This window comes from Aphelocoma coerulescens, chromosome 1, assembly GCF_041296385.1.
Source record: "Aphelocoma coerulescens isolate FSJ_1873_10779 chromosome 1, UR_Acoe_1.0, whole genome shotgun sequence".
In the NCBI taxonomy this organism is placed as follows: Eukaryota; Metazoa; Chordata; class Aves; order Passeriformes; family Corvidae; genus Aphelocoma; species Aphelocoma coerulescens.
This window is the reverse complement of record NC_091013.1, coordinates 91689567-91715508: the sequence shown is the minus strand read 5'-3', so window position 1 is coordinate 91715508 and position 25942 is coordinate 91689567. Positions and strand designations below refer to the sequence as shown.

Genomic DNA, 25942 nt, shown 5'->3' with positions numbered 1-25942 from the left:
TCTCCCTTGTTCCTAGGCAGTACATGGTGCTGGTGCCCTTTCTGATACACTCGGATTCTCATGAGAAAGTCTGCATTCAGCTGACCCACCTGAACGAGTCTGTGACTCTCAGTGCCACACTAGAACATCTAGGGGAGAACAGGAGCTTGATTGATGATGTGGTGTCCGAGAAAGACATGTTCACCTGCATCCCTTTCTCTGTGAGTATCTCATCCTTGTGGGATGATCCTTTGTGCCAGGGATAAAGTATAAAGACACTGAGAAGTAATGACCGGAGTAACACTATGTAGATGTTCACTTACCTCTTGTTCATGTCCATCCTCAACACCCTCTTACTGCTGAGATCTCCTTACTATGCTAAGTGACTGTGAGATGCTGAATCCTAGAAAGCCACCCTCTTTCTAGGGCAGGAGAAGAAAGTGGCTGTTTCCTGATGGCTGTTTGGTGAAAAGGTTTTCCACATCATCCTTCAATATCTACAGTTTGTCACTTGAGTGCCTTCAAATTGTGGTAGAGCTTTTGGACCTCAGATACTTTTCTCCTGGCGTACACTGAATTAATGTAAGAACGTAGAGCTGTGATTGCCTGTATCTGAAAAAAACATCAAAGCAGGAATTTGGTAATCTAATGTAATTAAAAGCCCCAGGGACTATAACAAACTGCTGGCAACTAGGAAAGCTGATCATGTAGCTCAGAGCCTAGATTATGTCTTTGGCCTGAAGGCTGAAGAACTGGTCTTCAGGACACCAAAAAGGTTGGCATTTTTGTCTTGGTTTGTCAGATGTAGGCTGAAGACTGACTTTGTCACTTGTGAGAGAGAGGTATAGATGTCTGACATGTCTGATTTGGAAAAGGAAATGTTCTGCAAAGACTAGGGACATTATCTGAAAGAGAAGACAGACTATTCCATTCCATTTGTGAATGCCAAAAGGAAAAGGATGGAAAGGTTTTGTCAGGGCAGTAAGAATTTTTAAAAATTGGGTGGTAGAGCTGGGAGTTCCTTTGCTGCTCAATACTTGCACAGTTACTGCACGGCAGGAGGAATGGGTGGGAATATGGGACAAATATAGATCAGTCTCTTGTTCCTCATTATAGGTCCTCTCACCTCTGTGTTGGGTCCATCAGGATTCTATTAGATCTCTTATTTCATGAAGGCCAGTGCAGTTCAGGAAGCCTTTAGAGGTGGTCTGTTACATAGTTTCCTTCTTACTCTCCAGATTCCAAAATCAAGGCTCCCGTTACCAGCCACGTTTCTCAGTGTGACGGTGAAGGGGGCCACGCTGCGGTTCAGCAGCCGCAAACTAGTGCTGGTCCAGAACTCTGAGAGCTTGGTCTTCATCCAGACAGACAAACCCATCTACAAGCCCGGACAGACAGGTACCAGGAAAGGGGTGGAGATTTGCATTTGAAACAAATATTTGTACTAAAACTGCTGGATCATGCTGGCCAGATGTCAGTTGCTTTCAGTGGGGGTCAGAACTGCAACCTCATGGCTAAGGCTTATGTTTTATTGCTCCATCTAGGGAAAATGTGGGGAGTCTTAAGGTGCATGCATGTATCCGGGGCACCTGCACACTCCCTCTCTCACTGTGGGCTCTGTTGTTGTGGTCCATGCAGTTGGGGGTCTGCATTAAAACCAGAGAAAGACTGGATATTTATCCTATAGAGAACAGGGCCAAAACTCAGACTAAGTAATGAAATAACTTTCAAAGCAGCAGCTGATTTTGCTCAATGAAGACAGAAAGAATTATGTAAGCTATTTATTTCTTCTGGGCCACTGATCTCCTCAATTTGGCCTGGGTAAAAACAAATGTCCTAAAAGAGGTACTGAATTTTCTCTCCATCCATAGCCAACACAAACTTGCAGCCAAGTGCTGAAGTAATTTGTTTGCATTCACCCTTCCTAGGAAGTTAGTCTAGTTATAACAAAATTAGAAGACCCATGTGAATTCTGGCATAAAAATGCCTCATTGCAAAGCAGACAAAGGCAACTTAAATTTAACTTTGGTCCCAGTTAAGGAGATTCTGATGCCCATGATTAGTAAGATGTTCCCACTGCCATGGATTTGCTCTTAACATCCTCTTATTCATGTACCCATAGTAGATGGGTAACCTTCTAGCACAACCTAGCATTCTAGTAAATGGAATTTCCTTGGAAGAGAACAGCCCTGTTGTCTGTTATGCCATTTGTTTTTGCAACTGATTTTTCTGGTTGTTGATTGCACTGTGGAACCTCACTGTCTTTCTCCACCAGTCCTGTTCAGAATTGTTTCTCTGGATGAAGAGTTCCGACCTGTGAATGAAATGGTAAACATGATACTTATTTTTCTACTTATTCGGCCTTAAGTCAAATGTGGGGAAAGGGAGGAAAAATAGTCTCTGCTGGGGAGAGCTCTCAGTACACTGAGATAACTGAAAATTCGGGGTCTCCCCAGATCTTTTTAACAGGATCTGTTGTCAAATTCTGCACAAGGCTGCCCTCTGCATTCTTGGAAAGGTTTGATAAACTGCAAATGGGCAGTGCTCGTGTAAACAGTGATCAATCTGCCATTCCCACAGTGTACACCCGTTCTTACTAGTACTGCAGATCATCCAGAGTTAGTAATTAGTAATTTCGGTTGTCTTTTGTGCCTCAGACAAAAGATTGGCCCCCTCCTCTCCATACCAGGAACCTTTTTCCTTACCCCATTGGATGATTAGCTTTTACCCTGAAATGTGATCATAACTCTTGTCATTTGACCGTGTTGCTTGCACTCTGTCTAAACATGCTGCTTCCTTTCTTTTTTTTAGATTCCATTGGTGTATATTGAGGTATGTACAAACATTTAATTCACATTCACATCTGTTGCACCTCAGCCTGGGCAGAATAAACAGTTGCCTCAAGATGATTCTTGTTTATTTTTTGTATTAAGCCAGTCCATTACATTAATTCAACTATACAGAATTTTAACTCATATGGTGGCTACCATGTGCCTGGGCTCAGGTTACAGCTCCTCTGTCACCTTGCTGTGGACTCCCCCACAAAACACTGCTAGTGCCCTTTACTCCTGGCCTGCAGCCTCCTGAAACACAGGGGCTGGTCCTTCCCTCACTGCTTTTGCTAGACCTCATTGCAGACTCCCAGTGTTCTCACAATCTCCTTGTGATCCCATTATCTGTAGGACCCAAAGAAAAATCGTCTGTACCAGTGGAAAAACGTAGAGTTAGAGATGGGATTTATACAGCTGTTCTTCAACCTCACCTCTGAACCTATCCAAGGGACCTACAGAGTGGTGGCACAGAAGGCCTCTGGGAAGACAATTCAGCATTCTTTCTCTGTGGAGGAGTATGGTAACTGTCACTGCAGTTTCAAGTTCCTAATAGCTAGTCCCATGGGGCATGAAATCTTAATTGAACAGCATTGCAGATCTGACCAGGATGTCCAGCATGGCTGGAAAATTGTTTCTGTATCCTTTCCCTCCCAAGAATAATCTCTTTAGGATGAGAAGACTGAAAGACTTGAGTGACCTATCTCCAATCCTCCCTAAGCACCAGACCATGCAGTGCAGCTCTTCTGAATGCCCACCTCAGCAAGGCTCCTATCAGGAGGAGCAAAGTGCTTGGATCAATCTGTGCTGACAGCCACAAGCCTTACCTCCTTTCAGAGGTGCTTTTAGGCCACAGCCTCATTTCCATTTGGCTACATACCTGTCAATTGTCCTGCCATAAGTCTGGGTCTAGGCTGAGGCTGTCTAAGCTGTAAATTAAGATCTTGCCTTTTCTCCCCCATAAGCTAAGCCCATAGCTTGTGTGATGCCTTAGTGCCTTAACCTCCCTTTGGTGCTCTCACCTCTATGCCAGTTCCTTCTGCTTGGCTAGAAAGTTGGTATCCCAGTACATACCTGCACATGATCACAACCAGCATAGCTTCCCACCCCAGCAAGCCAGCTGCAGCCCTTCTTACATGGTCTGACATGATCTGGCTCCTGCAGTAGAGAGGTGTCCTGGAAGATGTCTTGAACTCCTTTGACCTCTTCCAGTTGCAAGACTGTGCTCTGTCCTGTGCCCTGAATCCCTCCTAGTTGTCCCAAGACAGTCACCATCACCTCCCCTCCTGCAGCTGGGTTTGGATGGGATGTCACCCTGTGCTGTGTCACTGGAGAAGCCAGGGTATCCTCCTGTTTTAAACATCAGTAAGATCTACATGCTTTGGAAATGCAGAGACCAGGCTGCAGGGCCAGCTCTGTATATTTGTGGGAAACTTGAATTGATTTATCTCTCTATTTTACTGTATCCTACTGCTGTGGGACTGATCACTACTACACAGCTACCTGAATAGCTGGTGTAATAATCTTGCCCTCTTACCTGGCACAATGCTTGGCTGAGGGGTTTTCAGTGACTTCAGTGGGATGTGCAGGTGACAGAAGCCTCTAAAATCTGCCCATTTAGATGTAAAAGGTTTCTAGATAATCTGTGTTTTCCTTTGGTTCTGCTGCAGTGCTGCCAAAATTCGAAGTGACAGTGAAAATGCCCAAGGTGATCAGCATTCTTGATGAGGAGCTGAAGGTGACAGTTTGTGGACTGTGAGTGCCATTCTTTCAAGTTCTGCTTGGTTTCAGTGTTTTCTTCAGTTGCTGCTCAAAGTTCAGTTGGGAGACTGAGAGATGAGACTTTATTATATTTCTCAATCCTTTTGGGGTCCCAGGACCAAACAGACCATATCTACTATTAGACAAAAGTTACTGTTTGATGCACTTTGTATGTAACATATAGAAACATATTTTTGATCTGTTTTTTTGGGAGATTGTTTCTTGCATATTTTTTGAGTCATTGTGGATTTCACACCAGCTACAGTGCTAGGGAAGAGGTCTTTAGTTCAATTTATTCAGGAATGATATTTTAACTGTGTCTTCTGCTTGTTGTTGTGGAGAGGAAACCCTAAGGGATGCAGCTGCCTTCTTTCTTTTGGGCCACTTCACTGAATTCCGCCTTGCAATGTTCCATACACCCTGTAGGGAGAGCCATGGCTTGGGCTGAAGAGTGAGAGTAAAGACCCAGCTCATACATACACAAACCAGTTCCATCAGAACTGGGTGGTGGGGTAGATGCTTGTAACATGTTCTCCAGGATGAGGGGGACTCAACAAAATCATTATTAGCGTATGGTACCGGATTCCTTTCTGCTTTTTATTTCCTATGATGACCCTGTGTATCCTGGAGGCAGCTCTAGGAAAGAATCCTGGCATCATTGGGATGAGCCTGTAATTTTTCTACATCTCTCTTTCATTCCTAATGTCTCTGTTTTCCTTTCAATCCTGCCTGCTGGTAGGTACACATTTGGGAAGCCTGTTCCTGGCCTCGTGAGCTTCCGTGTCTGCCGGAAGTACGAACGTGCAGCCGTGTCCTGCTATGGTGAAGAGGGTAGAGCAGTGTGTGAGGAGTTCTCTGGACAGGTCAGTCATGATTACTCTGGTGGGTAGAGTGATAGGAGAAAGTGTGGTTTATTGAGCATGCCTTGTAGGCACAGGCTTGCTCTGAGTACGTACAAACATAGTGTAAAAGTGTGGTGAGGCACTGGCACAGGTTGCCCAGGGAAGATGTAGATGGCCCCTCCCTGGAAGGCCAGGCTGGATGGGGCTTTGAGCGACCTGGTCAGTTGGGAGATGGCCCTTCCTGTGGCAGGGGAATTGGAACTTACATGGCTTTTAAGGCCCATTCCAACTTAAACCATTATGTGATTCTACGATTCTGTGAAAATACATGTATTTTAAGGAAGGCTGAAGAATGGGATAAGATTGGGTGCAAGATGAAATGTGAAAGGTAAAAATAGGAAGGCCTGTGCAGTAAGAGCAGTGTGTGTAAAAGCCAGAATCTGATGGAGAATGAAGAGATGAAAGAAATAACAGAAAGTTCAGTTGGAGTGTAGAGAGTATAAGAGCAAAGTGAGATAGAAAAGCCATGAGCAATGACAACAGAGTTGGACTTGGCTTACACTGGAGACAGTGTATGGGGTCAGAAGCTCATGTTAGAGAAAGGAAAGGAGCAGAAACCAGGGGAAAGGCTGAAACATTTTGGGCAAGAAGGAAGGACATACATGTTTAGCAGCAGTGATTAAGACATACAGAAAAAAAAAATCACTTTTTTCACCTTTTAGACTGGCAAGAGCAAAACTGAAAGGTGTTTGGAGCACAAAGAGGTGCAACAGTACTGGCTTAATTGAGAGAAGTTGGAGTAATAGCAATTGTGGAAATATGCCAGGAGAAGAAAGCAAACAGAAGATGTTCTCATGGTCCCTGGGCTCTGCTATAGCTTGATGTCCACAGCTGCTTCTGCCACTGCTGTTGTTATCCATGTCAAAAGAAAACAGAAACACTGTAGTGCTACCCTCTGTTCCAGGCATCTCTTCTGTGGAGACTTGCATTGTACATGAATTTGCTGAAGAGAGGTGGCAAGCTTGGGAAATACTTTTCCAGCTGTCATCTGCTTTCTACAAATACACAGGCTTTGGTTTGTGTATCACTCATATGGCTTACACATTTTAAGTAAGCAGTTTTATTTTCTAACATGCCTGATGCCTGACAAACATTTCTTATGTGGCATACATTGACTAATTCCCTGTGCACTTGTACCAAGTGTTGGCAGCTTCAAACTTCACAAGCATACACAAAAATCATCTAGTTTACAAGCTTTTCACTCTAATGTTGCTGTAAGTACCTCAGTATGCTTTTTGCTAAGTTATTTATGTCTTTTTCCAGTTTTGATAACACCAACAGAGGTAGACTATCTGTGAGGTTATGGGCTTCTCTTTCAGTTCAGAACAACACACAGTGATGGATTCATTGAATAAGCATTGTATAAATGTGAATATAATGGTCTTGTTTGTTTTCCTCCAACAGACAGACATCTATGGCTGCATATCTGAAGTGGTAAAGACCAAATTATTCCAGCTCAAGAGAAGTGGATATGAGAATAAGCTCCATGTAGAGGCCAAGATTAAAGAGGAGGATACAGGTATGAATCATCTGGATGAAAGAGCCATGTAATGAGACCAGGAGAGAGCAGCAGAGGGGCTTGCCCAGTAGGAATGAGGGGCAAAACCAGACTCTTGCTCTTCTGGAATCTTAGAGTTTTCCTGCCTCTAGTCCAGGACCACCAACAAAATAGCTTGTCCAGCAAAGGAGGGTTGGCCTAGAGTAAAAGGAATTCTGGTCAGGCAGAGGCAAGTTAGTTCTCCATGCTTCTTTCTGCAGGAGTGGAGTTGACTGGAACAAGCTTCTCTGAGATCACAACCACCATTAGCAGAATCGTGTTTGCGCTTTCAGATACCTACTACAAGCGAGGAGTCCCCTTCTTTGGGCAGGTAGGGAAACCATGAGAATGGAATGCCATGAATGCCAATCAATGATGCTACTGAACCTTCTGGTCAGATGTATGCCCCAACTCTGCAAGGATGCTGGACCTCAGTGCTGCTAATCCCTGTGGGTCTCCTTTCCTCTGGAAGCTCTTGAACTGGGGAACAGCAGCTGAGAGCACAGCCCTCATTCTGCCCTTGTGCTTCTGCCTCTCCTGTCCACTAAAATTCTGCTTCTACCAGTCATGTGTTTAATTGGAGGCCTCAGGGGTGTGAGTGCATGTCATTCTCCCATCAACTCCCCTGGCCCAGAGAGGAGACAAGAAAGAGGCAAAGAAAAAGCATTCAGAAGGTTTGCAGCTATCTATCACGGTATCCTGAAGTGGTGGGGAAGAGAAGAGAGATCCAGCAGGCAGGAATTGTGCAGCAAGATTGACTTATTTAATTAATTTACAACTCTTTTATAGACTTTTTTCTTCATAGTCTAATTGGTCAAAGGATCAGCCGCCCCATGGGGTGATTGGCTAAAATCCTAAAACATCCATTGTCAAAATATTTTTCTTCTGTACCATAAGCAAAGTTTTGCAAGGTTGCAGGTGTTCATAGTTTATAGAACTTTACAAATGTCTTCCGTGAGAGAGAAAAGGATCTCATGGGACTGGAAAGAAGCAAGAAAAATTCTTGCTAGCAGCAATATTTGCATCCACAGATGTCTCTGAAACAGATGTGTGTAAAGTGCTGTTGAAGCTTCCTTGTCTGACATGGACCCAACATCTTTATTGTGGTGTTCTACCAGTCTGTTCAGGTGGCAGCCATTCCTCCCCTTCTATACTGCACTGGTTTTCCTCCTCCAGGTGAAACTTCTGGATGGGTCTAATGCTCCAATTGCCAATGAGACTGTGAGAATTTCTTTTCAAGGAGGACAGGAAGAAAACTATACAACAAATGAAGAAGGCATAGCAGAGTTTGCCCTAAACACTTCCACGTTGGCCTTTGAAAATGTTGAAATTAGGGTAAGTCCTTAGGACAAAGAAGGTAATGAAGCACCCCATTGGGCTGGAAGGGAAGCTCTAAAGTTTCTACTATATATGCAAAAGCAGTTAGATTATTGTTCCTTGTTGCTTGTGTGAACCTTGACGCCAGTTTGGTGGAAAGAGTCGTACAGCAAACTGAGGTTCCAGGTCACAAATTGTAAATATTTTGTAAACATCTTGTAAATATTTGATTTCTGCTTGGCAATTGCAATATGGGGTTAGAAGAAACATCAAGAGATCCTAATAGTCCATTCTGCTCCAAGGAATCACCAGCCCTACCTAGTCAAGGGTGGGTCTATCTCCCATCTGCATTTTTCAGAGTTTAATTTAGCATTTCAACTTTCTACGTACAGCTGCTGGTATTTTGTTTATTTTTTGTTTTGTGGGGTTTTTTGTTTTTTGTTTGTTTTTGTTTTTCTTTTTTAAAAGTTTTCCTTTTTCCTGCTGTAAATAGAGTGTGAGTCCTTCTCATAAATTCTCTCCCAGTTGAGAAATTTGTTTGTCTAGGACAAACAGGTGCCGCTGAGCATCTTTTAGTTAGTGGGAAATGCAATTTGTTGTGTAATATGTACATTTCATAATATCACATCCTGGACTAGGGGAGGATATTTGTGTCTAGAATTATATTTGTTCTTCTCCCTACAATTCCCTTGTCACAGACTAAAACCATTAAAAATTTTCAAGTTACTACTAGATGCTTGAAGTTTTCAGATTTTTGCAGGATAAAGAAAAGGCAAGAATTCCCAAGTATAATGAGAAAGATAAAGAAAAAATGGCATGTGGTGCACATCAAATGCTGAAATAGGGCCCTTCTAAACGTGAAGTGTCTTCCCCTTGCTCTCATCTTTAGGAGGTGGACTCTCTCAGCTCCTAAACTTCTATTCAATTAAGGTTTTGAATTATTAGGTGGAGATTGTTCTCCTTTTCTATAGCATCTGTAGTTTGATCTTGGCACTGGTAATATCTGAACTGGACAGCACTATCCCTTCTTCAGTGCCTATGATACGGAAAGAAATGAAAATTGCCTTTTTTTCCCTTTAGACTAAATAGAATATTAGAGAGGGCAAGGCATTAGTGTAAAAGGCCCTTAAAGTGACCCTGATAGTAAACAAAAATCTGATATGATTCAGCTTGGTTGACACAAACTTCAGCTTCTCTGGGAGTGAGATAATTCCCAATGATTTGCTAAAGATACCACCATCCTGTCTTGCACTTTCCAAACTCATGTGTTGGGGTTTTTTTTGTATTTTGTAGACTTCCTTGTTATTTCAGTACCAAAAAAATACTAAAACTTTAATATTAGGCCATGGATTTTTGTCTCCAGTTTGGCCACCTGTGTTTGAGGATCTATGTATGTATTTTCTCCTTTTCCAGGCAGTTCATAAACGAAACCTCTTCTGCTATGAACGTTCCTGGGTTTTTCCACGTTATGGAGAAAGTTATCTCCAGCTAAAGCGCTTTTACTCTCCCAGTAATAGCTTCCTCAAAATTGAGCCCAAGTCCAAGCCACTAAGCTGTGGCTCTTCCACAGACATCCGAGTACATTATATCCTTACTCCAGAGGCTGTAGGAGAGCAGAAGAAAATCACCTTTTACTACCTGGTAAGTTTGCACCTGCCATACAGTGAGGTAGTCACTGGCAATTATAGGGGGGGGTGGAAGTAGATGTTGTGGTTTGTGGCAGAAGGCTTTAAATGCTTTCTCATCATCCTTCATATGTTCTTTAGAAAAAAAAAGGAGGGTCTGAGTTGGGAGTAAAAGGTCAGGATGTCCCTGTGCCCTCTGGGTGAGCACTGGGACTGTGATGCAGGGAGGCAGAGAGCTGGGTGTGAGCAGCAGACATACAGCTCAGTAACTCTCCTTGCAGGGTCCCCCACTTTAAGGTTTGGCTAATGCAAAACTTCAGTCACAACCAAGTTTATCCTTCCATTCAGGTGATGGCCAAGGGAAACATTAAGCAAGGAGGCACTCACATTCTGGATTTGGACCAGGAAAGTGGTGAGTTCCTCTCCCCTACCAAATTGTCACTCTTATGGGGGGCTAGGCAACTGTGGCAGACATACATGCTGCATCCATGTAAATGCAGGGATCGACATCTGCATGTCCTCTAAGATCTGGGAAGAGTTTGACCTTTATTTTCTCTGCCTTTAGGCTTTTCACAGATTTGCTCTAGTCCCCTGTGCCATTATCTTTCTCATGACACAACATTTTTTGGAGCTCCAGTACTCCTTGGAGATACATCTGATGGTCTGTTTTTAGAAGCTGAAGCAAAATTCAGCATACTTATGCACTGGAAAACAGGCTTTTCAGTCAGACAGGGAGACTTACACATCTCTGTGAGCACCAATTCATCCCACTTGGATGCCTGAAATTTCATAATGTCTAGGATAAAGTTCAGCATAAAGTCAAACCTAGAATTTTGGCTGCCTCAAGAGAAAGTTTTTTGCACCTTAACTTTTTGCCATTGTTTTGTTTGCTAGACAATGGTGCCTTCTCACTACAGCTGTCTGTACAAGCTGATATTGCTCCAGTGGCCCAAGTGCTTGTCTACACCACGGTCCCCAGCAGGGAGGTGATTGCTGATTCAGCCAAGTTCTACACAGAATTATGTTTCAACAATAAGGTAAGTGTCCCCTTCCTGAGGGAGCAGCCACCAGACTGCAGTGTGGTCAAGCTCACTTATTTAGCCTGGTTGAGCTAATTTCTTTAGATGCACTAACACTGGACAAGCAATGTATCAATTGTTGTAGGTAGCTTCACTGCTTATTGGTTTCTGCTAGCCTGGAAGGGATCAACTGAATGAAAAAAATGTGCTAGCAGGGGCTACACTGATAAAACCCCCTTCAGCAACTGGTCAAAGCTGATCCTACAGATGGTCCTGACTAAGAAAAAGAGAACAACTTGAAAAATTCCCATCAGGACTTACAGATACGAGACAGGACAGTGCTGAAGACAGTCCCTTGTCCTAAAATCAAAGCTGAATGAGTTCTTGAGACCTGTGTCACTGTAGGAGCTTGGTCATCTGAATTTTTTTCATTTATTAGATTTCATATTGTGCAGTGCTTGAAGGTCCAGGTGCAAGCCAAGTGTCAAATGATTTACATTAGTTGATACTGCTTTCCTCTCTGAAAGCATGTTGGATCCAAAGCTGTTGTCAGACCACATAGGACAGTCTTAGGGCTATCTTCATGCTAAACAGTTTTCCTAGTAAGTAGCTTGCTTCAGTCCTTTTTCTGCCTGAAGAATATTGTTTTTGTAGTCTCAAGATCCCACCCTGAGAGAGGTGGAAGGTGTCAGCAGAAGGCATGCTGTGTTCTGGTTGGGACATGAGGGAGACTGGCAGCTGATACTGCTTTGTCAGGCAACACATTGAGGATGCTTTGAGCCCGGCATGCTCGGGGGGGATTTGTAGTGCTGAGGAGAGAGAAGATTTATGCAGGGCAGCTGTCTTATTATAAAATCATGTGAGATGGTGGCGACAACTTTTGCTAGCAAGAACTTCCAGGGCAGAGGTAGGCAGGGGGTATTTAGAGTTGTGAGTTAGGTTTTGGAGAAGGCACAGGAGTTTGGAAGGCCTAGCCAGCAGGTGAGCTCTTCAGAGTCATTACCACCCAACAGATTACTGCAATATTTCTCCAGGGCATCACTGCTTGTCATGTTACCAAAGAATCTGCTAAGCAAGATCTTTGCAAGCTGGTTTTCTCTCCACATACAGTTTCTGGGTGCAGTACAGTGACTGCTCCTGGTTCAAGGACATGCTCCACTGACTGATCACATCTAGCCCCTAGGTGGGATTGCCTCATCACATTCACAGTGACCATAAAACCTGAAGCCACCTTACAAGTTTTATGAGCAATTGTGATGCTTGAAGTTGCCAAGAGCTCTTGGTGGTGATTCCCCTGGCACTACTGGAAGGGAACAGTGGCACAGATGAAGTATAGAAGGAGGTGTGCATGCATATGGGGGCCTTGTAAAGTTAGAACTGAATGCACTCAACTGGAAGAAAAAGTCCTGTGAGAATTGGGCATCTGTGACATAGCTTTTCCTGTGGTTACAGGTGGACTTAAGCTTCTCCCCTTCGGAAGGCCTGCCTTCCTCAGATGCTCACTTGCAGTTCCAAGCCTCCCCGAACTCCCTCTGTGCTGTGCGTGCTGTGGACAAGAGTGTTCTCCTCATGAAGCCAGAAGCTGACCTGTCACCCACCTCTGTAAGTTCTTGGTCTGTGGAACAAGTAGGAGCCTGGTCAGAGCAAGCGCAGCCCAGTGCTGGAGTGGAGACAGGGAACAGTCCCTCTTGTCAGAGCTGACACAGAGATGCTCCCCTGTGCTGCTTCACATCTTCCTCCAGTGGGCAAAAAGATGAGACTGGGCAGCTGTTGATTCTTAGGGGGTTTGTGTGATTTTATGGATGGGAATTAGAAAGCTCTTCTAAGGGGCCTGCTTGTCTTGGCCAGAGCCAAACACTGTTATGTGTTTGATGATAATTTTTCAGTTATTCTCCTCATCCATGGATTAATTTTTTTGTGGTAGCATCTGGAAGCATCAAAGAGTTTATTTGTCTTTTGCCAAGCTGAAAATGACAATCCCTGAGTAGGGACAAAGTGTTACAGATGGTTTGGCCAATGTAATTTTTTACATATTTGAGCCATAATAACCAGAGTAACGTGCAGAGCATAAAAAAAGAGGCAGTATCTCCAAATTTGGATCCTTTATTTGATTCCCAAACTCTTACTGCTCCCAGCACAGGGAGGACCATGGCAATGTGACTGTATGTGCTGGTGATGTGACTGTTACGGTGCTTGCATCCAACTCCCTCAGCTGTGCTTCGCAACAATGGGCACTAAAATGCCAAATACTCTGTCTCTTTCTTCCAAGGTGTATGACTTACTTCCAGTGAAGGAATTCCATGGCTATGTCTATGGTTCAAACACACCCTTGGAGGAGCCCATGTGGAATTGCATGACCGTGGAGCCAATAGTTCGGGATGGGATCACCTATGTTCCAGTAACGGGGGTGAATGAAGAGGACACTTACAGCATCCTAAAGGTATAGCCCCCTGGCATGGTTAGGGAGTGGGGTGGGAGAATGATTGAGAATGCTTTAGCCTTCTGTGGCATCATGCAACTTAACAAGGGAAGGGTTTGTGCATCTGAATGATCTGACACTTCTTTCTATCCAGAGGCACATTCAGTGAGGGTCATAAGCTTTACTTGTCATGCCAGATATGCTTCCCACTTGGTAGAAAAGGGATCAGTCTCAAAGTTTTCTTACAGGAAAAGCTTTGAGGCTGACTTGAGGTGAGGTTCTAATTGGAGGTAAATGATCCCATGCCGTTATAGTTACCTTGAATAAATCAGTATGTCCTTGAGCTGCATTGTAGCCACAGACATTTCATTCCAGAGAGAAAACTGTATATCTACTTCCTGGCTAATCCTGACCCCTAGGCTGAAATTGGACTGGAACCAGTGTCCTAGAAACAGATGGGATATATCCTTTTGTCTCTCTGAGCCACCCAGGCACTCAGACCCAAGGATCAGGGGATCATCTCAATGTCCAATCCACACACAATAACAACTTTTCCATTTTGAGGCAGTAAAATGCCAATGTCAGGTCTGCTGTGTAAACCTCAACGGGATTCAGTAATAGAAAAACATCTTTGGTTTCTCTCCCATAGGAAATGGGTTTAAAGGTTTTCACAAATACCAACGTGAGGAAGCCTTGGTTTTGCAGCCCTAGTAATCACATGAGTTCCGTCCACCCAGCAGCTGGCCTAGGAGCACCCGGAGCCATGGCTGCGCCACCCATGTATGCAATGAGGACAAGCGGTAAAGGAACTCGGTTTTCTTACCACTTCTGTTCTGAACAGAGATCCTGTTTGTATTTTGGAGTGAAAACTTAAACCAGAGCTGGCATTGTGAATTGAAACCTTGCAAGTAGTACTGAGCTGATGGGTTTGCAGATTTCAGCTTCTCAATGGGTTGTTTGGGTCTACAGACAAGCGTTGGGAACTCTACATTAGAAATCAGCAGAACCGGACCGTGTTCAAAGACTGGCAGAGCAGAGGATATTAATTCTGCTGATAAATTCTCTGTTTGTTAGGTTTTTACAGTCGACTTCTATTCCTAGATTGTCACCTAGAGATCCTCCAATACCATTTTCAGGCTGTTCTCATTGACTCAGCCAGCTTTATGTATGGTCAAAACCATGAAGTGGGTGACAAATTTTTCAGTGATGAGTTGGTAGGCTTTGGGGAGGCAGGGTAAGACATGTATGGTAGAAGTCCAGTCTGAAATGGACCCATCCTATGATCCTATTTTTAAGGGCTATTTCAGCTCTTACACTGTAACTGTTTGGGCAACAGAATTGGCCTTATCATCCTTCAGTCTCATATTAGAGAAAATATCTTAGAAATTATAAGTTATTCTAGCTGGATAGCTGATTCAGAGAATTTTCCCTTGGCACTAGAACCTGTGCTTTTGTACGTGTCCAGTTTAAAAACAATTTCAACTTCTGACAGATAGATATAAATAATCAGCAGTAAGAAGACTGAAATACCACAACAGACAAACACAAGCTAGCCACCTGCCACTTTTGCCAGGAGCAATGTGATATAGCTCTGATAGCATCTTTCACCTGTCCCTGAGTCCTTCTCAGGCTCTGGAGATACCTGTTGCACAGTTAATATGAATAGTTGTTAGCTACTCAATTGTTATCCAATTGCAGAAATTTATTTAGCTAAAGTAAAGATGACGAAAATTAGAATTTCCTAAAGATATTTTCTTATTTTTCTGCTTGGATGCATTTCTCTTTCTGTTTATGAAAACCAAGCAAACCATGTCCCACCCACCCCATCTTTGTTTTCCAGTTATTGAAAAGTAAAGTAAAACAATGTTTAAAAAATGTAATCCCAAACACAGAATATTTTATTTGGAATAATTTTTGTATGTGAAAACTTTGTTTTAGTCAAAATGACTTCCCATATTACAGCTGCATGTTTTTATTTTGAGCATTTTCAGCCTAGTTCTTGAGGAGGCCATAGCTTTGACAGGAAGGTGGCACTCTGAGTCACAATGACCCTACAAAAAACACTTCAACAGAGGGATGTTCCATTGCTAGCTGGCCTGATTAGGATGGAGAAGAACATCACATCAAGGCTGATGTACCTGAAAGAGAAAAGGGTGCTTGTGATGCCATGATTTTTGTCTTTTTATATTTTATATATTAACAATAATTATAATAATTAGATATATAATTATAATAATTATTATATATATATAATATATATATATTTATACATTCTTTTATATTTTCAGGTATAACCCCTGTTATACCTTTTTTGCAACTTCTGTATTCTTAGTGCTTTTTGCCTACATTCTTGGACTTGTTTGTCAAGCTAGGAGACTAAACATTTTAGAAGCTTCATAGTTAGGGATCAGTGTGCCCCAGACCCCAAGGTCCTCTCCAGAACACATTCTGTAAACCAAGATAGAACCATCCAGGGGAAGGCTCCTTGGGGAGGGGGGCTCATTCGAGCCTCTCATTGGGGAATCTTTGATAGACTAGTAATTAGTAAGACCTAAAATGTTATACCAGATCTTTGGGGGGTGCATTGTGGTGTGCATTGAGGTGCATTCAACCTGGACGTGTGCACCTAAGAATCATTAAAATAAATACCAAAGTAAAATCCCTTTTTCCCTTCTAACCGTGTCTGACTCTTGATTTTAAGACGAGGAAAAGGCATCACTTACATAGAAGGTCCTAAATAGGTTTTTGCTCTAAATCCTTTATTTTTAAGCTTGTAAAGTGCTGCCTTCCAAAGTTTGAGGTCTGCTGGAGACCAGCAGAAAATAATGGAAGGCTAGCTCTCCTTGCTAGTAAGCCCTGGCCCTGAAACTCCACTGCTGTTGCTAATATAGCTCACTACAGCCACAAGTATCTGCTTCTGATTGCCACATTGATTGACACTTTCTCAGACTGAAGCATGATGCATAGGTCTTGTTTGGGATTGTCAGTAGTTGATTTCTTTTTATCTTGCCTCATTCAGGCGTTCTGGCAGATAGATTTTCTGAGCAGTTAAGCACTCCTGAAGAGGTGACAGAGACAGTCCGAAAGTATTTCCCAGAAACCTGGATTTGGAGTTTAGTACCTATAAGGTGAGTATTTTGGGTTAGTTCATTCCTTTTTAATAAAACTTGGTTTATAAGGTGAAAACATGAATCCCAAAGTGTTTGTCCTTCATTGTTTGCAGAGATCACTTGGCAATACTCTGAGATGAAATTACTTTGAGCCATAGTTAGGTTTGTCCAAAGAATGGACTGGAAGATGATGTAGAATGGTCCTACAGTAGCAAATATACTGTGCCCCATCATTCACACAGCAAATACTGTTCAGTAGGCCAAAAGGGGTACAGCTAGTCACCAAAATGCTGTAAAACTCATCTGTCCTTGCTGTCTGTGCTTTACCAGCTCTGAGGGAAAAGCTGATCTAGAAGTGACCATCCCTGACACCATCACTGAGTGGAAAGCCAATGCATTCTGTACTTCGGCAGAGGCGGGCTTTGGCCTGTCCCCAACAGTGTCCCTCAGAGCCTTCCAGCCCTTCTTTGTGGAGCTCACCATGCCCTACTCTGTAGTGCGTGGGGAGTCCTTCCCGCTGAAAGCCACCGTTTTCAACTACCTGCCCGCCTGCATCAGGGTAAGGGAGGTTTAAATTGTTCTCTGTAGCTGTGTACCTTCTTGTGCAGCCTTGCCTTCACCTAGCCTTCTTACCTTGTCTCTCAGCAGCCCTAGACCCCTTGCCCCTGACATTTTATGTTATTTCTCCTATATACTCCAAATGTAGAATCCACAACTCCAGTTCCCTTCTCGTTTGCTACTGAAGAAACAGCAATTGCCATGGCTTCCTAGCTCCCTGTCTCTCATGATCACCCTTTCTTATTTGCACCTCTCTCTACTGGCAGGTCAGTGTGACTCTGGCTCAGTCTACTCATTTCCTAGCTACTCTGGTGGAAAAGGAGAAGGAATCTCATTGTCTCTGTGAGAACATGAGGAAAACCGTGGCTTGGCTGGTGACTCCCAAATCTCTAGGTAAAGGTCTCAGGGTACTGAAAACTGCAGCAAGGGTTTCTTTGAGCTGTTCTCCCCATTCAGTATTGGGTATTAAAGCAACACATTTTCCTGGGAAGCACTTCAGTTGAGTGTGTCTGATCTGGGGGCAAAGACTGTTAATTGGGAGGCAAAGACTGAGGGGTTCATAGTCTCCAACTCTGTGTCTGGCATCACATGCAGTACTGTCAAGCCTTGGACAGCATCTCCTGAAGCCAGAGATGTTGCTGGCCAGCAGAGATGTTCTGTTAGCTCCATTCTTCCCAGAGATTAGATGTCTTCCCCATGGGATCTTCACACTTGGTTTTCACTGTTGGTGTGTAGCAGCTGTGGTGTGCCTGCAGGACAGCAGTGTGCTGAACAGCAGTGGGGCTGGTCACACTCAGTACTGTGGTGTTCTGGAAAAGAGTCCCCAAAAGAGAGTGACCTTTCAATGACAGCACAGCTCTTGTGGCTTCTGGTATCGAGAGCTTGGTTTTTGTGGGAAGCAGGGCCCAGCCATGACAGAAATCTCCATCCATGAGCCTGCAAGCTGAAACTCCTGAAAGTAGCAGTGAATCCCATTGCCTGGCTCTGCCTGGCAGGACTGACTGACCCCTGTTTCCTCCAGGGCAGGTGGAGTTTTCAGTGACCACTGAGGCCCTACAGAACCAGCAGCCCTGCGGGAACGCCATTGTGGAGACCCCTGAGAAAGGGCGGAAGGACACGGTCATCAGACAGCTGCTGGTGGAGGTACGTGGGCTGTGTGAAGGGAGGACTGACCTTTCCTATGGGCTACAGCTTACACTGTGATACAACAGGATGGGATGCTAGATAATCTCATCTAGCTTCCTTTCTGTAAAAGGTTGGACCCGATGACCTTTTGAGATCCCTTCTAACCTGGTCTGGTCTATGATTTTATGGGATCACTATGCAGCATGGCAATATGATGGTCTTACATCATTGTACTTTGACAGGGCTGCATAAAGACTTCAGCTTAAGAATGTGCCTTGTGTGTCCTGGTACAATAAACTTTCCCTGTCTTCTACTGTAACAGGACTCCTACTGCAATCCATCCCTCCCTTTAGCTCCCACCTGTCACCTGCTATTTCAATACACTGTCTTTACAGCTTCTCTCCTTCTTTTGACACATCCCCAGTAAATGTGCCAGTCAGCACATGCTGCTTCTCAGCTAATTGAATGGCCAAGCAAACTGCCTCTTAAGCTGAGTGTTTTGCAGTTGTGGTTTGGTAACGTAGACTGGCACCAGGATGAAGGTGAGGAACTCACAAATGCCTATGGGAATTCGATGACTGTAGAGAAATCCCCTTAAAACTCCACATGAAAACATGCTGAAATTTTACAGCTTACCCATTTCCTGTGACAGGAAGCGTTGCTGATGTGATGTGGAACACAAGGAAATATTATGTGGCAGTATTGGGAATCCTTTATAGGAAATTGTTAGTTTATTGTATACTGAAAGTGGCAATGTGGCGGTTAGGCTCTGTGTTCTGAGCTTTCCTCTGTATCATAAAACCCCCTAATGTTTGCCTGCTATGTCATGTGCTATCAGTGATGTCACCAGATACTACAGTGTGCAACATCTTCCCTTGCTATTGTTAACATACACAATTTGTTTCCCTGAAGCATCTGCAGCATTACAATAAATAGCACTGCAGACTTCTCTTCAGCACAGCTCTCACTAATGCTACAGTCCCTTTGTCATGAGGATGTTAAGTGTATCTCACTGTGAGCAGTAGTTGCAGGTCATCCATTTGGTGGTCCTGCAGTGTTTTCCTCTCCTTTTTCTGTCCTTCCTCCACATACAACACCAGTCATTTAGGATCACATTTCTTTTATTTGCTTAAATTATTTCAGAGCTCTGTATTTCAAGGAATGTTTGTGACTGCTTCTCCTTCTTCAGTTCCTACACTTTCCACATATCCTTCTGTCCTTGTGAGGATTCCTGTCTGTATTTCCTGTCTCACTAATTTCTCCCCTCTCTTGTTTTCCTTCATCCCATCCAAGCCTGAAGGAATTGAGAAGGAAACAACCCAGAATTCTGTGCTCTGTGTAAAAGGTAAAGCCCACTCTTCCCACACTCTCTATTTATTCCTGTGTAGTTTGATGGGTGGGATGTTGGAGGCCTGCCTCTATCATATTCCATGTAGTCTGACATTTTTGGGTAATCAAAACATGCCACATCACTTGGGAGTTTGAGACATGAGACAGAAGAAAGTCCTAAAGAATTGACCATCCTGCTTAAGCATCAGGGTATGAGCTAGGACAGATTTAGCATGAATGTTTGTATTCGTGCTCTCTTGAGCTCTGACACTGGAGTTACAAGGGCTCTTGTTTTCTTGCACACTCAGGAGAAAGCAGTAGATGCATCTGCAGTGCCTAAAAGTGCCTGGGAGTGGTTTCAAGCAGAGATTGTGTTACAGCCAGGGAAATATGAAGTAACTGAAATCAGGGCATTTCTAATAGGAAGAGTTCCTGTTGTTTCACTGAGGCCTCCTCCCCTTCCATTAGCCATTTCTTGGAACTGCGCTGAAGCAGTCTTGTTTCTTTCTCAGGAGCACCTGTGGAAGAAGAGTTTTCCCTGTTGCTACCTGAAAATGTGGTACAAGATTCAGGCAGAGCGTATTTCTCAGTGCTGGGTGAGTTAACAGCCTGACAGAAGAACCATGTGCTGTTTCTGACTCTTTGTGTTGACCTACCTCACAGCTTTTCCTCCTGGTTTCTAACACAGCTCATTCTTGTCTTTAATCTCTTCTGTCTTGAGCACTTTCCCTTCTGTTTGTGCTATTCCTTTTCCCTTTCTGCATGCCTTTTTTCTCAGTCTTCTCACAATGCCCTAACCTTTCTCTCATTTCCCTCTTCTTTTTCTCTGCTGTTCTGTGTTTTGTTCCAGGATCTTTATCAATCCAGATTATTTTATGTTCTTCTCTGACCTCCTGCATCTGTCATTCAGTAGCTTCCTCTGATTCTGATAGTCAGCCCTAGATATTGTTAACATCCCTCTGGTATCGCCTGCTCCCCAGGTGACATCATGGGCACTGCCATGCAGAACCTGCACCAGCTCCTCCAGATGCCCTTTGGCTGTGGGGAGCAGAACATGGTCCTGTTTGCCCCCAACATCTACGTCCTGGACTACCTGAACAAGACAGGGCAGCTGAGTGAAGAGGTCAAATCCAAGGCCACTGGATACTTAGTGAGCGGTGAGCTGGGACATGGCTTTTGCTTCTGCTTTGGCTTTCTTCTAGGTCCTGCCTGGGATGGGTCTGTCAAATGCTGGTCAGATGCTGAAAGATGTCTTCTCTCATAGACAAATGGTCTTTGCTCTATGCCTGAGTCGACCCTTTGCTGCTTTTTTCTTTTATTTTCTGTTGCTTAAGCATTACTGTGCCTGATCATTGCAAGCACTTTTCTCATGGGGTGGCAGTACAGTGCATTCATTGTCATTAATAGGTCCTGCCATCCTTTTGTAGAGAGGTAAGTGTTGCTTTTCTTCATGCACTACAAGCAATGCAGAGAGCTGAGGAGGTACCAGCACTTCATATTGGTTAGGATAGGACTGACCTACACCTCTCTCACTTGCCTTTGCTGATGGAGCTATTTTTTTATTTCCCCATCCCTCAGCAGACTCTTTCTGGCATCTGAATCTTGCCTTATCTTTACATTGCAGGTTATCAGAGGCAGCTGAACTACAAGCACCAAGATGGCTCTTACAGTACCTTTGGACAACGTTATGGCCAACCAGGGAATACCTGGTGAGATTTCAATGCCACCTATGCCTCTCCAATATGCTCCTCTTTCTCACCCACACATATATAATAAATACTGCAGGATAGTAAATAGGAAATGCTGTTGTAGACCAGCAGGTTTTCCAGAGGTGGTGTGGTCCCTATGCTGCCTCCTTTTTAATAAATAGGCTACATCAGCCAGATATATGGCTGAAGTACTTCCTCCCACCAGCAGCTCCAAGGACCATGACAGACAAAAAGGCAATGGAGATAAATCAGGGAAGAAGGGAACAGGGTTTTATCTGGCTGAAGAAAGCTGAAGAGCTGCAGTGGCAGCTCTTCTAGACTAGCATCTGCTGAGAAGTCTGCTGGAAAAGATGATTCCATATGGAAACATATGAGGAAACACAAGTGGAAAGGTTGATAATCCAAGAGCAGTGCTGAATGTTTTTTTTCAAATGTTTGTATGCTACTAAGCAAAGACAGACTGGGGGAGCATGTGTGTTGCCATTTTGACTTATTGGAAAGTTTTGATTTGCTCCTGTATATCATTGTCATGCGTTTTCAATTTTAAGTAAGGATAAGAATGGAAGAACTCATCACCCTCAGTTTTCTTTTAGTTTCTGAAGTGGTAATTGGCTTTTGACAGCATGCTGGCTTCTTACCACATGCCTGCTTCTTTTCCATAACTACTTGCAACAACTCTTAACAAAAACTCTTTTAACATGTTCTGCTTTACTTTAAAATTCTATGGGAGTTCTGGGAAACCCATGAACCATGGATTTACAGTTTAAGACTTCTACCAGCAGACCATGAGCTAGCAGGAATTTAATTATTCTTCCCTGTAATTTTGAGTACTACTGTTATGCATATTTAGCTAATTGGCATGCAATTGCCTACATTTTTCGAAGAGGTTTTTTTAGAGACAGATCAACAATCATTGTCCTTTAAGCTGTAGCATCAACACAAAGGGATCACAGGGTTTTTTGAGCCAAGTGAGACACAAAAATGACAGACAAAAGTCAGGGTGGAAAGCAGCTTTTTGACAGAATTTTTTGAGGTAAGGATATAATATACATAAGGTCTGACTAATTGACCCACAGCTCCCCAAGCCTTCTTGCCTGTTTCTAGACAGATGAAATGCACATGGGCTCTATCAATTGAGATGGGCAACAGGCCTGCTCAGGCCCTTTCTTTTTCTCCCTTTCAGGCTCACAGCCTTTGTCCTCAAGTCCTTTGCCCAGGCCCGGCATCACATCTTCATAGAAGAGAAGCACATCCAGGATGCTTTGAACTGGCTGTCCTACAAACAGAAGGAGAACGGCTGTTTCCAGAGTTCTGGGACACTCCTGAACAATGCTATGAAGGTAACAAGTCTCCCTGGTTGTTTCTTTGTGAGGCTAGAACTTGGCCATAAGTCAGATGGGGCCCATTGAGCTTCCAGAGCACATAGGCAGATGGGAAATTCCCATGCCAATGGCAAACACTGGGGAGGGAACCACACACCATTCTGTACTTACTGGTGATACCTTCACATCAGCTGCAAGAGGAAGGAGGTGAGCTAAAGGTCTGCAATGCAGAATAGGGTATGCCCACTGGAGTGGGAGAAAAGACTGAAGATGTGAAGTTGGGTGAGGTCAGCATCTACCTTTTTGTTTCCCTGCAGGGTGGAGTGGACAACGAGGTCACGCTGACTGCCTACATCACTATTGCGTTGCTGGAGATTCCTCTGCCCGTGACCGTATGTGTCTGCATCCTAACTGGAGCCAGTTGTGCTGTGCCAGTCTATGGCAACAGAGAACTGACCAGAATTTGCTCCAGATTGGAAAAATGACTTGGTTGTTGAGCCCTGTGATATAAGAACTGTCATTTTTGCAATATCTGGGAGACATTGTACCCTGCTTGTTTCTAGACCTCCTTCTGGCAGTCCCCTCCTGAAAGTTCAGTAGGATGATGTGCTTTTAGTAAGGCAAAAACCTAATTTCTCCCCAGCCTTCTAATCACTGGCTTTCTCTCCCCAGCACCCAGTGGTGCGGAATGCTCTGTTCTGCCTGGAAACAGCAGCAAATCAGAAAGAAAACCACGTGTACACCAAGGCACTGCTGGCGTACGCCTTTGCCCTGGCAGGGAACAGGGAGAAGAGGAAGGCATTGCTCGACTCACTTGAAAAGGAAGCTGTGAGCAAGGGTGAGCGTTCCTGGTGGGACACGGCTTTCACCAGCCTTACATCTTCCCTTGGCAGAATGGCTTTTGTTGGTGGGGCAATGGCTGCAGGAATGGCCCCTGTGGGTAGGGAAAGGTGGAGGGAGAGGAAAGACTTGTGCAAAGGGACTATGTTTTTGAGAAGTCCCTCTCAGTCCCCAGGAAGCAGCAGGCACCATCCCCTGGGTGCTGAGCTGAAGGGTGGCTCTGCTCCCACCTCTCCTCAGCCCACTCCTCTGGCCATGCCAGGCACTGCTTGGCAAAGGCTTAGCAATGCTCAGGGACATTCCTTCCTTCCAGGGCACAGGCTCAACACAGAACAAAGGTGACCTTGCCCAGCACAAGGCATGTCAGTCAGAGAAGAGATGGGTGTGCTGAGAGAGAAGATGAACATACAGGGCATTTTGGAGGCCACAGCACAAACTCTGAGTCTTCTAGGAAAATCAAGTAATCACTTGGAACTGATCAGGTTGAGTCAGGCTGGCCAGAGGGTTTGTCCAAGCAGTGGGTAGTGGAACTGTGAAGGGAGTATCCCCCACACCTTTTGCCTTCTCCACCTGCAGGGGACTGGTAAGCCCTGGTCACAATCTTTGGGCCATTTGGCCTCTCACTGCCCAACGCTGGCATCTCTTCTCACAAAGGGAAGGAATGGCATCCTCCTGAGCTCTCTGGTTCCCTGCGGTGCCCAAGCCCATAAATGTCCATGGGAATGTGGGGTCTAGGACAAAGTGCTGTCTAGGCGTGGGGCTCAGCACTCTCATAGTCATTGTTAACCTGAAAAATGTGTAAACCTGACCCTTCCCACTTCAGCCTGCATGACAGACACATCCTGGAGGCTCCGTCCTCCCAGCTGGAGCGGCAGCAGATGAAGAAGTGCCTTGCAATACTTAATAGTAATCATTGCTTGTTGTCTCGTCTCGCTGGCTCCTGTGAAGATGGGTCTGTTCACTGGCAGCGGCCTGGGAAGGAGCCAGAGGCTGATCTCCCGTACTATCGCTCCCGAGCTCCCTCTGCGGAAGTGGAGATGACGGCCTACGTGCTCCTGGCTCACCTCACCTCGCAGCCAGCCCCTGCCCAGGAGGAGCTGGCATTTGCATCCCTTATTGCAAAGTGGATCAGCAGTCAGCAGAATCCCAGTGGAGGCTTCTCCTCCACCCAGGTGAGCTGCTTCCCTCCGGCCGCCTCGCACATCCACCTCAGAAGATGGGATGTGTCAGAGAGCCAGGTGGGAGCTCAGGAAGGTTTGCCAGGAGGGTGGGAACTGTAGCCCTGCAATAGATCCGGGCAGTACCTTCCACGGCTGCCAAGTTCCCAAGAGGCCACAGGCAAGTATGTCAGGTAGTGCCTCTGGGAAGGGAAATATGCTGAAGCTGCTCTTTCCCTCTGTCTTTTCTTCTTTACACTGGAGAAAGTGGGGCTGGAGGGGAGGGTGCCTGTGACAGAAAGGGCAGGCTGCAGGAGGACAGGCTGTAGGAGGACAGGCTGTGGAGAGGCTAATTGCACCCCCTGAGTGCTGGGACTCATCTCTTTCAGGACACAGTGGTGGCTCTCCAAGCCTTGTCCCTGTATGGAGCTGTCACCTATGCCAAGAGCGGGGCAGCTTCCACCGTGGCCCTGCGATCTGGAGGGGACTTCCAGCAAGAGTTCCAAGTGGATGCCAGCAACCGGCTGCTGCTGCAGCGCGTGCCCCTTGCCCAGGTGCCGGGGCAGTACAGCGTGGAGGTGTCTGGTGAAGGATGCGTCTACCTGCAGGTGAGGGTTGCATGCTGGGAGGGGAGCCCCTTGCCAGGCAGGAGCAGGGAGAGGACAGGATCAGAGAACCATCCAGGCTGGAAAAGACCCTAACATCATCGAGTCCTCCCACTGAGGTAGAGGAGAGTAAAGAGTAAAGGAGGGAGGGGAGAAGTGGAAGGCTGTGGGTAAAGGGAAGAGGAGGAGAAGAAGAGTAGAGGTGTGTGGAAGAGAAAGAGTGGGAGAGAAGGAGGGACGGCTCTGCAGCGTGGGGGAGCTGTGAGAATGGGAGAAGTGGGGAGGCTGGGTGGGGAGAGGGTCCCCTCTCTCCCACCTTGAGCGTGCACACACGCTCACACAGAGCTGCTGGCTGTCCCCTAGACAAGCCTGAGGTACAACGTGCAGCCCACGCAGGAGGAGGCACCCTTCATGCTTCATGTGCACACAATCCCAGAGACGTGTGAGGACTCCAAGGCTCACAAGGTCTTTGACATTGGCATAAATGTCAGGTGAGTCTGCATCTTGATCTGAGCTTTCCTGTTGAGCCATGGCAGCTGGTGGAGGTCTGGTTGTCCCCAGGGTGAGCCCGTCTGGGAGAGCAGCACATTCCTGGGAAGGTGGGCAGGAGGCAGCTGTTCTGTGAGGAGAGGCTCTGGAGGAAGGACTTGTCCTGCCGTGTGGGCAGCCCAAGGCTGGGCTAGTGAGAGGCTGCATAGGTGACTAGAAGCACCTGGCACAGCTGGAGAAGAAGGTGCTGGACTGCCAGGACTCAGTGGGGTGCCAAGTGTTATGTTATGGAAATGCTGGAAGCGTGCCCA

General features: G+C 45.2%; 1 protein-coding gene across 1 annotated transcript in view; it reads left to right on the top strand.

Moving 5' to 3' along the window:
• Positions 1-25942, top strand: part of A2M (alpha-2-macroglobulin) — a 31686-nt gene that overhangs the window by 1876 nt on the left and 3868 nt on the right. The window contains exons 2-31 of the mRNA XM_069017224.1: positions 17-200; positions 1218-1377; positions 2255-2307; positions 2791-2811; positions 3162-3330; positions 4478-4562; positions 5308-5431; positions 6875-6989; positions 7229-7338; positions 8184-8342; positions 9738-9965; positions 10298-10361; positions 10844-10986; positions 12421-12570; positions 13238-13408; positions 14037-14187; positions 16407-16515; positions 16828-17056; positions 17322-17448; positions 18077-18198; positions 19474-19525; positions 20022-20105; positions 20490-20666; positions 21134-21218; positions 22402-22558; positions 22858-22932; positions 23213-23378; positions 24329-24552; positions 24927-25145; positions 25506-25633. Coding sequence (XP_068873325.1) covers positions 17-200; positions 1218-1377; positions 2255-2307; positions 2791-2811; positions 3162-3330; positions 4478-4562; positions 5308-5431; positions 6875-6989; positions 7229-7338; positions 8184-8342; positions 9738-9965; positions 10298-10361; positions 10844-10986; positions 12421-12570; positions 13238-13408; positions 14037-14187; positions 16407-16515; positions 16828-17056; positions 17322-17448; positions 18077-18198; positions 19474-19525; positions 20022-20105; positions 20490-20666; positions 21134-21218; positions 22402-22558; positions 22858-22932; positions 23213-23378; positions 24329-24552; positions 24927-25145; positions 25506-25633 — 4041 coding nt within the window. The remainder of the gene's footprint in view (positions 1-16; positions 201-1217; positions 1378-2254; positions 2308-2790; positions 2812-3161; positions 3331-4477; positions 4563-5307; positions 5432-6874; positions 6990-7228; positions 7339-8183; positions 8343-9737; positions 9966-10297; positions 10362-10843; positions 10987-12420; positions 12571-13237; positions 13409-14036; positions 14188-16406; positions 16516-16827; positions 17057-17321; positions 17449-18076; positions 18199-19473; positions 19526-20021; positions 20106-20489; positions 20667-21133; positions 21219-22401; positions 22559-22857; positions 22933-23212; positions 23379-24328; positions 24553-24926; positions 25146-25505; positions 25634-25942) is intronic.